This window comes from Bombus fervidus, chromosome 3 (genome assembly GCF_041682495.2).
Source record: "Bombus fervidus isolate BK054 chromosome 3, iyBomFerv1, whole genome shotgun sequence".
Classification (NCBI taxonomy): Eukaryota; Metazoa; Arthropoda; class Insecta; order Hymenoptera; family Apidae; genus Bombus; species Bombus fervidus.
In genome coordinates this window covers 10,383,325-10,395,502 of record NC_091519.1, presented here as the reverse complement: position 1 = coordinate 10,395,502, position 12,178 = coordinate 10,383,325, and the positions used below count along the sequence as shown (strand labels likewise).

General features: G+C 37.3%; 2 protein-coding genes across 4 annotated transcripts in view; one reads left to right on the top strand and one right to left on the bottom strand.

Moving 5' to 3' along the window:
• Nucleotides 1-12,178, bottom strand: part of LOC139985554 (monocarboxylate transporter 10) — a 299,453-nt gene that overhangs the window by 173,410 nt on the left and 113,865 nt on the right. The gene's annotated exons all lie outside the window — the stretch shown is intronic.
• Nucleotides 1-12,178, top strand: part of LOC139985544 (uncharacterized) — a 68,287-nt gene that overhangs the window by 26,075 nt on the left and 30,034 nt on the right. The window contains exons 3-10 of the mRNA XM_072000045.1: nucleotides 4,135-4,379; nucleotides 4,472-4,665; nucleotides 4,788-4,909; nucleotides 5,016-5,258; nucleotides 5,354-5,561; nucleotides 5,649-5,814; nucleotides 5,901-5,980; nucleotides 6,053-6,148. Coding sequence (XP_071856146.1) covers nucleotides 4,135-4,379; nucleotides 4,472-4,665; nucleotides 4,788-4,909; nucleotides 5,016-5,258; nucleotides 5,354-5,561; nucleotides 5,649-5,814; nucleotides 5,901-5,980; nucleotides 6,053-6,148 — 1,354 coding nt within the window. The remainder of the gene's footprint in view (nucleotides 1-4,134; nucleotides 4,380-4,471; nucleotides 4,666-4,787; nucleotides 4,910-5,015; nucleotides 5,259-5,353; nucleotides 5,562-5,648; nucleotides 5,815-5,900; nucleotides 5,981-6,052; nucleotides 6,149-12,178) is intronic.

The following is a 12,178-nucleotide window of genomic DNA, read 5'->3' as shown; positions in this document are numbered from 1 at the left end:
GAATCGCATCGAATGCTTGTCGAAGCTTACGGTGAGCATGCTCTTGGTAAATCACAGTGCTTTGAGTGGTTTAAAAAATTCAGAAGTGGCAATTTTGACGTGAGGAACGAAGAACGTGGAAGACCACCGAAAAAGTTTCAAGACAGAGAATTGCAAGCATCGTTGGATGAGGATGACGCTCAAACGCAACAACAACTCGCTGATCAATTAAACGTGACACGAGAAGCCGTCTCCATACGTTTGAAAGTCATGGGAAAGATCCAGAAGGTGGGAAAATGGGTTCCACGTGAACTGAATGAAAGACAGTAGGAAATCCGAAAAACCACTTGCGAAATGGTGCTCGCCAGATACAAAAGAAAGTCATTTCTCCACCGAATTGTGACTGGCGATGAAAAGTGGATATATTTTGAGAATCCTAAGCGTAAAAACATCATGGGTAGCTCCAGGCGAACCACCGACATCGACTACAAGACCAAATCGCTATGGACAGAAGACAATGCTCTGTGTTTGGTGGGATCAGAAGGGTATAATCTATTATGAGCTGTTAAAACCTGGCGAAACCGTTAATACTGAGCGCTACCGACAACAAATGATCGATTTGAATCAAGCTTCGCGTGAAAAACGACCAGAATATCAAAAAAGGCAACACAAAGTAATTTTGCTTCATGATAATGCACCATCACATACAGCAAAACCGGTCAAGGAAACGATTGAAGCGTTCAGTTGGGAAATACTTTCGCACGCGGCTTACTCACCAGACTTGGCTCCGTCCGATTACTATTTATTTGCATCGATGGGACACGCACTTTCTGACCAGCACTTCACTTCTTACGAAAATATACGAAAATGGCTCGATGACTGGTTTGCCTCAAAAGAGCGACAGTTTTTTTGGCGTGGCATCCACCAATTGCCAGATAGGTGGGAAAAATGTATAGCTAGCGATGGGCAATACTTCGAATAAAATATTTTTAATCATTTTCATACAATAAACGTGTATTTTCTGTACAAAAATTCCGGTTTCATATTTACATACCTGGTATTTTACATCGCATTGTTCAACACATATGAGTATTAAACACCGTGTACTATTTGACGAAATATGGCATCATTCGTAACAGGCGAGCATGTTCTACTGGACGAGACATGGAGGCAACCGTCGAAAAGATAATAAATGTCATGCATAACTATTTGCAATACAAGAGTTTTAGAACGTCAATTATCCGAACTAATAGAGAAATAAAAAAGTTTCTATAAGCTGTTTTTCAGATAATTGATTCGAGAAGACTCAAAATTACAGGAGATATAATAATAATATAGACTAATAACAATCCGTTTAAAATATAACGAAATGAATCCTTCTCAAATAAATGTTTGTATTGCATCTGTCTTGTTTTGTACTATTAACTGTCTCAATCCAATCCAATGCATCTGCATGTTTTCATTCATGTCAATATTGTCTGGAGAAAGAATACGTGAAACTAATTTGGCTCGCATTGTCATTTGGATGGTTACATGATGTGTTCCGAGCGCTCTTAAGTATGGTTGGAGTAGAACGATATTTCACGTTTCACACAACAAAGAAATACAATCTTTTAAACTTAATTTTTTATAAAATCGTAAAACACCCACACCATTATCGCCAACAATCAATAGATAATAATACACGATGCAATAAATTACTCCCGTAACGTCTCTTAAAAGATACAATTACCGTCTGCACCACAGACTGCTTTATCTAAATAATTATGCGTCACAATATCTCGTTCAATGCCTAAAAGTTCACTTGTGGAAAGATGTGATGACGTATTAGCCAACATTACAAGAATAATTGGGTCGAAATAACTTGTTCCGTCCGAAGAAACAAAACTTTCCGAGAACGACGCTGTAACTCTCAAAACAATTCCATTGAACAGTCCTAGCAATATTTTTAAATTTCTAGGCATATCGCAGTTTAAATAGGAGTTTTTCCTAATCTTGTAATTTTTCAATTTAACGGAGTATAACGGTTCGATCGGACTAAGTATCGGAATCCTAACTAACAACACTGAGGAATGATTTGCTCGTAAAATGTTAATTGGGAATTTATTGCTTTCGGTGCGAAACCAATCAGCGCGCGGATGCCGCATAAGTAGTTTCGAATTTTATTAAACGCTAAGTCGAGTCGAACATGACATCGCTAGTCTCGTGTAGTCGTTCAAATAGAAACGCCGATCCGAGGGTTAGTATCGGCATTAGAAACGATTAGTTCAGTATCGTTCGTGACTTCGAATCATCAACTGCTCCACCAAGCTTCAGGTAAGAACAGTTCACCTTCAGAAAATAGAGTCTCACTGAAGCTCTTTTTTACTATGCTATCTTCTCCATCAGATGTGGAGTAACTAAGCCCTCAGTTTCTGAGTATTCAGAGGAAGTAGGCATTCTTGCTTGGAGATATCATCAAAAAGAACTAGAAAATCATTTCTTTTTTTTTTTTCAAATTTGAAAACAAAACGAAGTAACGCCAGTAGTATTCAATGCGAGGAGTGGCTTTGTTTAATGCTCGATACAATAGTTGAACGATTGATCGACAGAACGCGCGTAGCAGTCGTCTGGCGATATTGTTGTATATATCATCCCCATAGCGTATTTCGCCAAAGTTTTCCTCCTTCAAATTATGAACAAAACACAACTTGCAAGTTGCTTTTGATGCAAACGTCTACAGTATAGCCTGCCATGGTTACATTTTCGTTTAGACCTTTACTTTTTGAAAGCAATTGAAAACTGTAGGCTTTCAAACATATTTAAATGTTTATAATATTAACGACAACACATATCATTCTACTCCTGCAATGAAATAACTGCTATTGTGAAAGCACAAAACATCTGCAAAGTTGAAACCCCGCAATTTTTTTCAAAATTGGTTCATTTCAGGAACCGTTAGTTCTAGGAAGAAATACTTAGCAGATATAGTATTACGTCACAAGAATCAACTACGATCAAATATTGACCGAGAAAAACCGAAAAAATTAAAAATTTGTTCAACAGTGTATCGGCGTGCTGATAATTGACGCTTTCGGTAAGCCACGAGTCGATAACAGTACTGCAATAATTTAATTGGGGTCTCGTAACTGGGCGATAATCAAGAAGATGAAATAATCGAACTTATGTTCTACGTCATAAATTGTACGTTCGTTGCTGGATACGGCTAGTCTTCCCCCGATCTTCCTAGCAAATGTTCGTACCCAATTGCTGCGCCGAACATTCCATTCGTATTAATAGTCATACTCTCGATCGACCATAGTATCGAGAGTGCGACAACGTACTTCATTGTATAAAAGAGACTAATGATCATTTGTGCTTAACCATTTTTTCCCACAGAGATTTTCAATAATTCAAGTGCAAATCGTATTCAAGAGCATGCAGTACGGAAAAATGTCGTCGGGGATATGGTTATTCTTTTTATCTTTAACAGCGATTTATGTGTCGATCCAAGCGACCACGATAGACATAGTAACCATGAGGAAGGTACTTCCAGCGTACGCGCTTTTGGAAAATACCGACTCTCTAAATTCTAGCAGATGTCGGACGGAAATTGATAAATTTCGTAATGCTGTTGACAACCAGATAATTTGGGCTCTAAGAGGTAAATATAACTTTCAAGATATTTTGACGAATTTCGTTCGACAAAGTTACTGCTAGTCCATTGCCAACAAAGAAAGAAAGGAAATAGACCGAACAAAATATGTATAAAGCTATAGTGATATATAATTCGAATAATTATACGCTGTTGTTGTGACTGTGTTTCCTGACATACGGTTGTTCACATGTGGAACACGTTTATACCGTAGAAAATTCATCCCAATAACAAAAAAAAAAAAAAAAGAAAACAACTTGTGCGTAACCGCCATGTCGCGATTGTATAAAGTACATAATTTTACGTCGAATCAATCCCGACCCTCGAGACTTCTTTCGCACCTTGCGCAAGAAACTAGTTTCTTCGTTCGAAGTGCGTACGTAGGTTCTCTCAACCAATTCCATCTTCTGGTTTTAAACATGAAACGACAAATTCTGCATTCAACTTCTTTACCGCTTCAAATCCTTATCGCCAATTGTATCATGAGTTTTTTTCCAATGAAATATTATATATTCTTTAAGCGTTGGATACAAGTGGAGTGCCACCCGTGGGATTTCTGAACGGGCACAGTTATTGGTTAGGAGATCGCCTAGCTTGCACCAGCCTCTCTCGAAATCTCACGCTGTTTATCGGAGATCAGAAACGAAAGAACAATACGATATACCGGAATCCGGACGAGGAGCATCCACCTTTTGAGTTTCGTTTTTTTATTGGACGCATGCGGCACAATAGCACTATGCAATATCACATAGAACTATCACACGATGTAAACACGTGGATATCCTCCACATTCTGATTGGCATAACGAATCAGATTTACATTATCGGCTTTTATGATTGTGATGAACATTTCTTTTAGGATGTAATAACACTTGGACTTTGTCTACCGGCTTCCTGCAGTAAACACGATGTAGCTACAATGCTAGATAAAGTCTTCCATAATGAAACTCTTTTCATTGGAGAACTTTTTGCCATGAACTTCAAACTCATCGAAGTCACTGATTTGGTGAATGATTATCAATGGCTCCTCTCTACAAAGATGATCTCCATCATGTACGTAAATTTCAAGCTCCTAATCGACAGTGCGAATTTCTATTCTCAATCGACATAAATACAAGTATCACGATCGGCGTTCGACTAAATATCGAGTAAAAACCTTAAAACTTTGATTACAGAGGAGTTTTGCTATTGTTGTGTACTACCGTGACAGCAGCCACAGTATACGATATTTTCGTCCATCGAAACAGTGTAAACAGCGAAAAGGAAATCGTTGCGCTTAAAAATGGAAATACGGAGGGTAAGCGATACATGCAATGATACTTGGCATTCTGTATGTTAATGATCCTGATCTCCTCGAGTTTATTTCATGAGAATCTGTGTAACGTACGGTTAACTTTGAATAGAAGCGGAGAACGTAAGGAAAGTAAAATGCAAAACCAGTGACGATGAATCGGAACTCTTAGAATCGGAGGAACAAAATTCCATAAACCAATATCTGCTCTGTTTTTCGCTGCTCAGAAATGGACGGGAATTATTTAAAATACGAGAAACTACAGATTCTCTGCGTATATTTTACGGTATGAGAGTGTTGGGAATGCTATGGATTGTTCTTGGACATTTGATCATGTTCAGCCTTTATGCTATGGGTAAGAAATGGGCCTCAATCGCGTTTTAATTTCACTAGTCCATTCCGATTTCTGATATAGCACGACTTTTTTAACGACACCAATTGTGTGCGTAGCTAACAAAGCACTTTACAACATGTTGGGCGGTGAAATACTCAACGAAATCATAAATAATCCGACGTTTCCGGTGGACACGTTTTTCTTTATGAGTGGTTTTCTGTCGACTTATAATTTTCTCAAGGAACAACAAAAATTGAGGAGAATATCGTCTATAAAGGAAAGGGCGAATATATTCCTTCAAATAATTATGAAACGATATATTAGGTATAGATGATTTCAATATGTCCTTCTGTTTTAATTTATGCGTGATACAAATACGATGATAATGAAATAAATACATTAACTTCGAAGGCTCACACCTGCATATTTCGTCGTTATACTCATAGCGATATTGACTTTCACCTGGCATGATCATGTCTCAACATCTTTTCTCTTTGAGTATCCAAGTGATAGATGTTCCAAATACTGGTGGACTAATATACTTTACATAAACAACTTATACAACTGGAATGATATAGTACGTATACTTTCTCAGATAATTTATTGCAAACATCGTTCGCGTTACTACAAAAGAATCGTTTCACAGAGAAATACTGTTTGCAGTGTCTCTCATGGAGTTGGTACCTGCCCAATGATATGCAGTTCTTCATATTTGGTATTTTTCTCCTATTGTTATCGATCACGTGAGTTTGAAATTTGGGTTTGTAGTCATTCACTGGCCAGTTTTAGCCGACCACTAAAATCGACTGTTTCAGGCATTACAATATTGCCATTGGCTTAGGCGTTTTTAGCGTAGTATCATCGATACTATCAGTCTCTTATGTAGGATACAACATTAATTACCAGCCTACGTAAGTATACAAAATGTTTAACATTTTTTATTTTATAACATAATTTATAACATAGGGAATATGTAAATATATGAATATTTACTTTCCTAGGTTAGACAACTTATATCACATGGGGACAGACTTTTATATACGACCGTGGTGTAGAATATCGCCATACATCATAGGAATAGCCACATGTCTCTTTCTTACAAAATACAATTTCAAATTACATTTATCAAAAGTAATGTATACCGTTTATTCATTACAACTATATTCCTATACATCTTTTTATAATGCAATTAAATTTATCTTACAGAAAAGCTTATTCGTTGGTTGGACCTTGGTATCTTTATGTAATGGTACGATTCTCTTCGGACTCGATAACAGGAACATACCCTTATATCTATCCATTCTTTATTTGGGCCTCAGTAGAACAGGCTGGGCACTGAGTACTGCCTGGGTGGTAGTTGTATGCACTACGAATAATGCCTGTAAGTCGATATTTTTCATATTTCACGCACTCATTAATGCGTTATTGTTGTTCTTCTTACTATAAAAATACTCTTTGTGTAATGCGAAGTATTTGACGTTTTGTAAATTACACCCAAGTATATTCGATATGTTTGCAGGGATCGTGAAGAAGTTCTTATCCCTAGATATTTTCATTGTTTTGAGTAAATTTACGTATGGTATTTATCTTGTAAACCCTATTTTGATAATTTTGGCTATAACTTCACAATATTATCCTTTCTACTTTGATAACGTCACCATTGTAAGTATAATGTAATTATTTCATTTGGAAAATTTCGACGTAGTATTAGTACTACGAAATAACGTTTCTATTTTTCAGGGTATTCTGTTCGTTGCAATCGTTCTTTGTAGCTTCGGTGTTTCTATTGTGTTATTCCTAATAGCCGAAATGCCGTTTATATCACTCCTGAAATTATGTAGTAGTGTACCAAAAAAAAAGAAAGAAGTTGGTGATGGTAAAGTTCTTTGAGTCTTTAAATTATTAAATTAAATTAAATTAATAACAGTAAGTTAACCTTTCATATGTTAAAATATAGAAAAATATATATGTTTACAACGACGATCTCCGGATTTACTGTAATTCATTGTTTCACAACATTTCATTATACATGATTCACAATGTTGTTTAATATTTTCAAACATCTATGTTAGGAATTAATTAAGAGAATCACTTGCGCAAAAGTTTTGCACGTTCTTCTAAGAAAGTGATTTGGACGACGAAAAGAAGCTCATATACAAATAAACATAGATCACTGAAAGAGAAGAAAAAGTCTGCCGTTCAGTACACGACTACCTTCTCGCAGTTGTTTCTCGTTTCTAGCACTACCAGTTGCCTTGCACGTTAAAAAACAAAAGACTTGGAGAACACGATAAGAAAACACGTGGACAATGCTGCAGGTTCACGTATACAAAGTAAATCGTGCTGTCTCATACTGAAATTCCCTTGATGATACAAATTTTTTAATAGGACTAAAATTTATTCTCGTTCGACGTGTATAATACCTAATTTGGCCACAAGCGTCACAAATTCCAACTTTACAGCTTCTTGATTTTTGTACGATCATGGCCAAACCGGTCGCCATAAGACTATAAAGTATGCAAAGAATGATCGAAACTTGATCCATTATTCAGAATTCAAATGCACATACAGTGTTCGAGACGCCGAGCCCGAAAGTGATGTAGCAGTACAGATTATTTGCTGCAAGGAAGACAGGCTGACAAAGATTATTTATCAGTATGAATAATTATCAGATTTAATTTAAACAGGTGGTATATGCATTAAGTGTTTGTTATAATATGTCAATTTGAAGGTAAAGTCAGATGTATCTGAAAAAAACGTCCGATAACATCTCGGACGAGATATGTTGGCAGGGATAAGACAGGCTGATTAATTATTTAAATGTTTTGGAATTGACGAGGATGGTTGATTTAATGTTACTGATCGCACTCCTTCTACATATGACCAGCCCACCATTACCAACACCTGAGTTATGCAGCGACTCGAAAAATTCATGTCGGAATAAGAAGTGCGGGAAAGAGAGAAGAGAGATGGGTCACAAGTCGCTGATCATTGCAGAAAACTGTTAATTTCTTAAGCGATAGAATATGTGTTCAATGACTTCATAACGTTATTATTGCTCGGAGAGACAGAATTTTATGGATTCAATTATAAAATGTTGTAAAAACGTATTTATATAAATGGATAATAATATGAACATAGAATATGAAATAGAGTATACAAAGAAATTCTAACTCGGTGTATAAAATTTTGTATACAATAATGTTCGAAGGATATTCGCACGGAACACAGACTAAGTCATACAATAGATTAAGAGTAGCAAATGTTAGGAACGTTACAGATCAACAAGTAAACCGAAACCGTTTGCAGTTAATTTTCGTAAGAAGCGATCGTCAATTTCGGTCAGTGACTTCAAAGAGCTTTACAAAGTGTCGTTCCAGCGTAATATTTCGTTATCTGGACACTATATAGAACCTAGAATTTAACCTATACGACAATACATCAGTTCCTCTGATTTAGGATTAGGATTTTTCACACGCTCTGCTAATTACCGATTACATTGTATAGTCCCACACATATGAGTTTTGAACTGGAGCAGAATTTCCGAATTTCTGGCGCTACTGTAAAAATTGTCCATATAACCATTAAGCCAAAGAGCATAATTTGAAGATAAAAGATATGTTGAAACATTCTCTATATTTGACGAAACTACACAGTAAATTTGAGAATTTGGTAATTGTAACATTCATTTGAAATATGTCATACGCCAATGGAAAATGATTGAACAACATTTTGGTGACAACCACTAGCATTTACTTCTAGAATATCAAGAAACTTTTCATTATTTCTCTCCTTATATGTATACGGAAAAATTATTCAAAATATCAATTTCTACAACATGTGCAAAAATCATTGAAACAGCAGAGCAGTTAGCTGTTGCGAATTCTCAACTAATTAGCGATCAGGTCAGGTTTGCAACTGATCGGTTGATACCGCGAACCGTGAACGCTATTAACGCTCAAAGTAGAGGTAAATTAAAGATACAGAGTGATATTATGTTTACTTGATTTATTTGCACCGTTTAGTATACACTAGCAAGTTAAGATGTTGTCCGATTGAAGATTGGAAAACTACTGTCGTTCGATGATGGTGTTGTCGCGGATGAAAGTTAGTAATGGGTGTGTCCAAAGCACAGAACCAGCGGATTCGTTGATGGCAATTTTGGTTAGGAATGTGAGAATGTCGCAGAGCCATAAACTACCAATAGAATAGCCAGAGGAAGGAGCCTAAAGAACATACTGCATGTCATCGAAACAAGAACGTAGACTGATCTGGGATCAGAAGATAGTAACAGCATGGCAACCTCTGACACGAGAGCAGGCGACACCCGCTCCATTAGGGCTAATCCCATAGTATATAAACCTTGACAAAATCAGTTCTCTACACTCTCTGTTCTAACACTCTTAACTGTCACTCTGTTGAATTCACATAATAAAATCTGCCAACATATCTAAAGTCTGAGTTTTTCTTATCTTGCTCGTGAAACGTTTAAATCTACGCGAAATCATTCGAACGACGCGAGGAAACGACCAGTGATTTTTTAATTTCATCGCTCCCCGTGTCTTCGACGTAACAAGAGCAACGATTATTGCTGCTAATTGGATAAGGAAAAGACTGATGGGTAAGGATGGGTGTTGGCCGCCGTCAATCAACGGTCGGTTATAGGTGATGTTGTACATGGGAACCGCGCCTTCCCGTGTTTTTTCGGAATAGACAATAGCTCAAAGAAATGCTTCAACTTTAAAATATACTTGTGTGATCTTAAGGATCTTAGCTATAAAAATGCTAAAATTTATGATGGCCCTAATCTTCTTGCGATTCTTGAGGATCCGCAATAACGGTGTTTAAACATCTGGTGGACATCTTACCCAAGGATGGAGGACACAGGACGTAACAGACGTCCCAACCCAAATCCTTTAGCTGTTACTAAAACGACAAATTAAAGACGCCTGTGATAATGACTGTAGCCACACAAGGCCTTCGTTAGGTCCCGGGACCAAGGAACCGTCATCTTGCTAAAACTACAACTAACGACGAACGCAAAGTGTCTCGCGGCCCTGGCACAACGATTCCCTTTTCAGCGGCTTTTTTGGTCCTTACTGTAGTATCGCGGAAAAATTGTTCAAAAAAGACTGACGAAATATATACAGTGTTGCGAAGGGGTCGAGAAGCTTCCATAGGACTAATGGCCCATCAATATGCATTCGGTACCTCAGTCAACAGTCGGTTGCTAGTAAAGAGTCGAGTTGCGAGGAGTTCAGTAGTTGCAAATGAACAGTTGAGTCGACAGTGAGTTCGGAGCAACAGTCTGAATACAGTCCAGGTAACAACCGCTACTAATATTAATAAATGTACTGTTAAATTAATACGCCGAGTAGTCCTTTGGCACCCTTCACGTCCTACACAGCATGACAATTATAAATAACAAGGATTTTAACTAAATTTAAGTACGAAAAGTATAAACACCGAATACTATATTACGAAATATGGTGTCATTCGTAAACGCGAGAATGTTCTAGTTGACATGACATAGGGTCAACCACCGAACAGATAATAAATGATATGTGATGAAAGGAAATAGTTACGCCACAAGGCTTAGTGCAGATCGCATTTCTAATCGTCGCTCGCGGTCCTACAGCGTCGCAGACGGACTGTCTTATCTGCCCGACGAAAAGCATACAATGTATCGACGAGCGCATACATGTCAATAAGCAGCGAGTTCTAGAAACGTCGATTTCGGTCCGTTATTTCATTCTCACAAAGAAGTCGGCCTACGTGATCATAAGCGCGAGCGGTGGCGTGATCTGAGCGTAGTGGAGGTTGTCTCCCCGAGAAGACAAAGAATTGATCTAAGGGCAATCAGTCTCATTTGAAGATTCAAACGACATACATAGAAAGGTCTGACGATTGAAAATAAAGTCGCTTAGACTAACGAATTTATCGAGAAATATCAAAATTCGAGTCGAATTCGGTGTGAAACTCATCAGCGCGCGGATGCCGCATAAATAGTTTCGACAGTCTCGTGTAGTCGTTCAAACGAAAACGTCGATCTGAGGGTTAGTATCGGCATTAGAAACGGTTAGTTCAGTATCCTTCGTGACTTCGAATCTTCAACTTCTCCATCAGACTGCAGGTAAGAATATTTCACCTTCAGAAAATAGAGTCCCACTGAAAATACCATCTTCTCCACCAAACGTAGAGTAAAGAAGCTGTTCAATTTCTGCGTATTCAAACAAAGCAGACATTTTTGCTGAGAGAATCGTCAAGAAAAACTAGAAAATCATGTCTTTTTTTCAATTTAAAAACACAACAACGCCAGTGGTTATCAATGCGAGGAGTGGCTTTGTTTAATGCTCGATACAATGCTTGAAGGATTGATCGCCAGAACGCGGGTAGCTATCGCCTGCCGATATTGTTGTATATATCACCTCCACAACATATTTCGCCAAAGTTTTCCTCCTTCAAATTGCAAACAAAACACAACTTGCAAGTTTCTTTTGACGTAACTCTTGGTACAAATATCTGAAGCATAGCCTGTCATGGTTACATATTCGGTTAGATATTAACTTTTTTAAATCACTTGAAAAATGTAAGTAGAAAATGGCCTCACTTAGCTGTCCTTTTCACTTTCATTCTAATTCACATGTATTTATATGTTTCTAATATTAACGACAATATATATCATTCTGCTCCTGCAATTAAGTAGCTGTTACTGTAAAAGCATAAAACATCTCCAATGATGGAACCCGCCATTTTTGTAAAGATTGGTTTACTTCGGCAACTGTTAGTTTTGGGAAGAAACGCTTAGCAGATTCGGTATTCCGTCATAAGAATCTATTATCATCAAATAATGAACCGCAAGAAATTAAAAAAGTTTTAAATTTGCTCAACAGAATATCCATATGCTAATTTACGTTTCCGAACAACAACGTACCAATAAC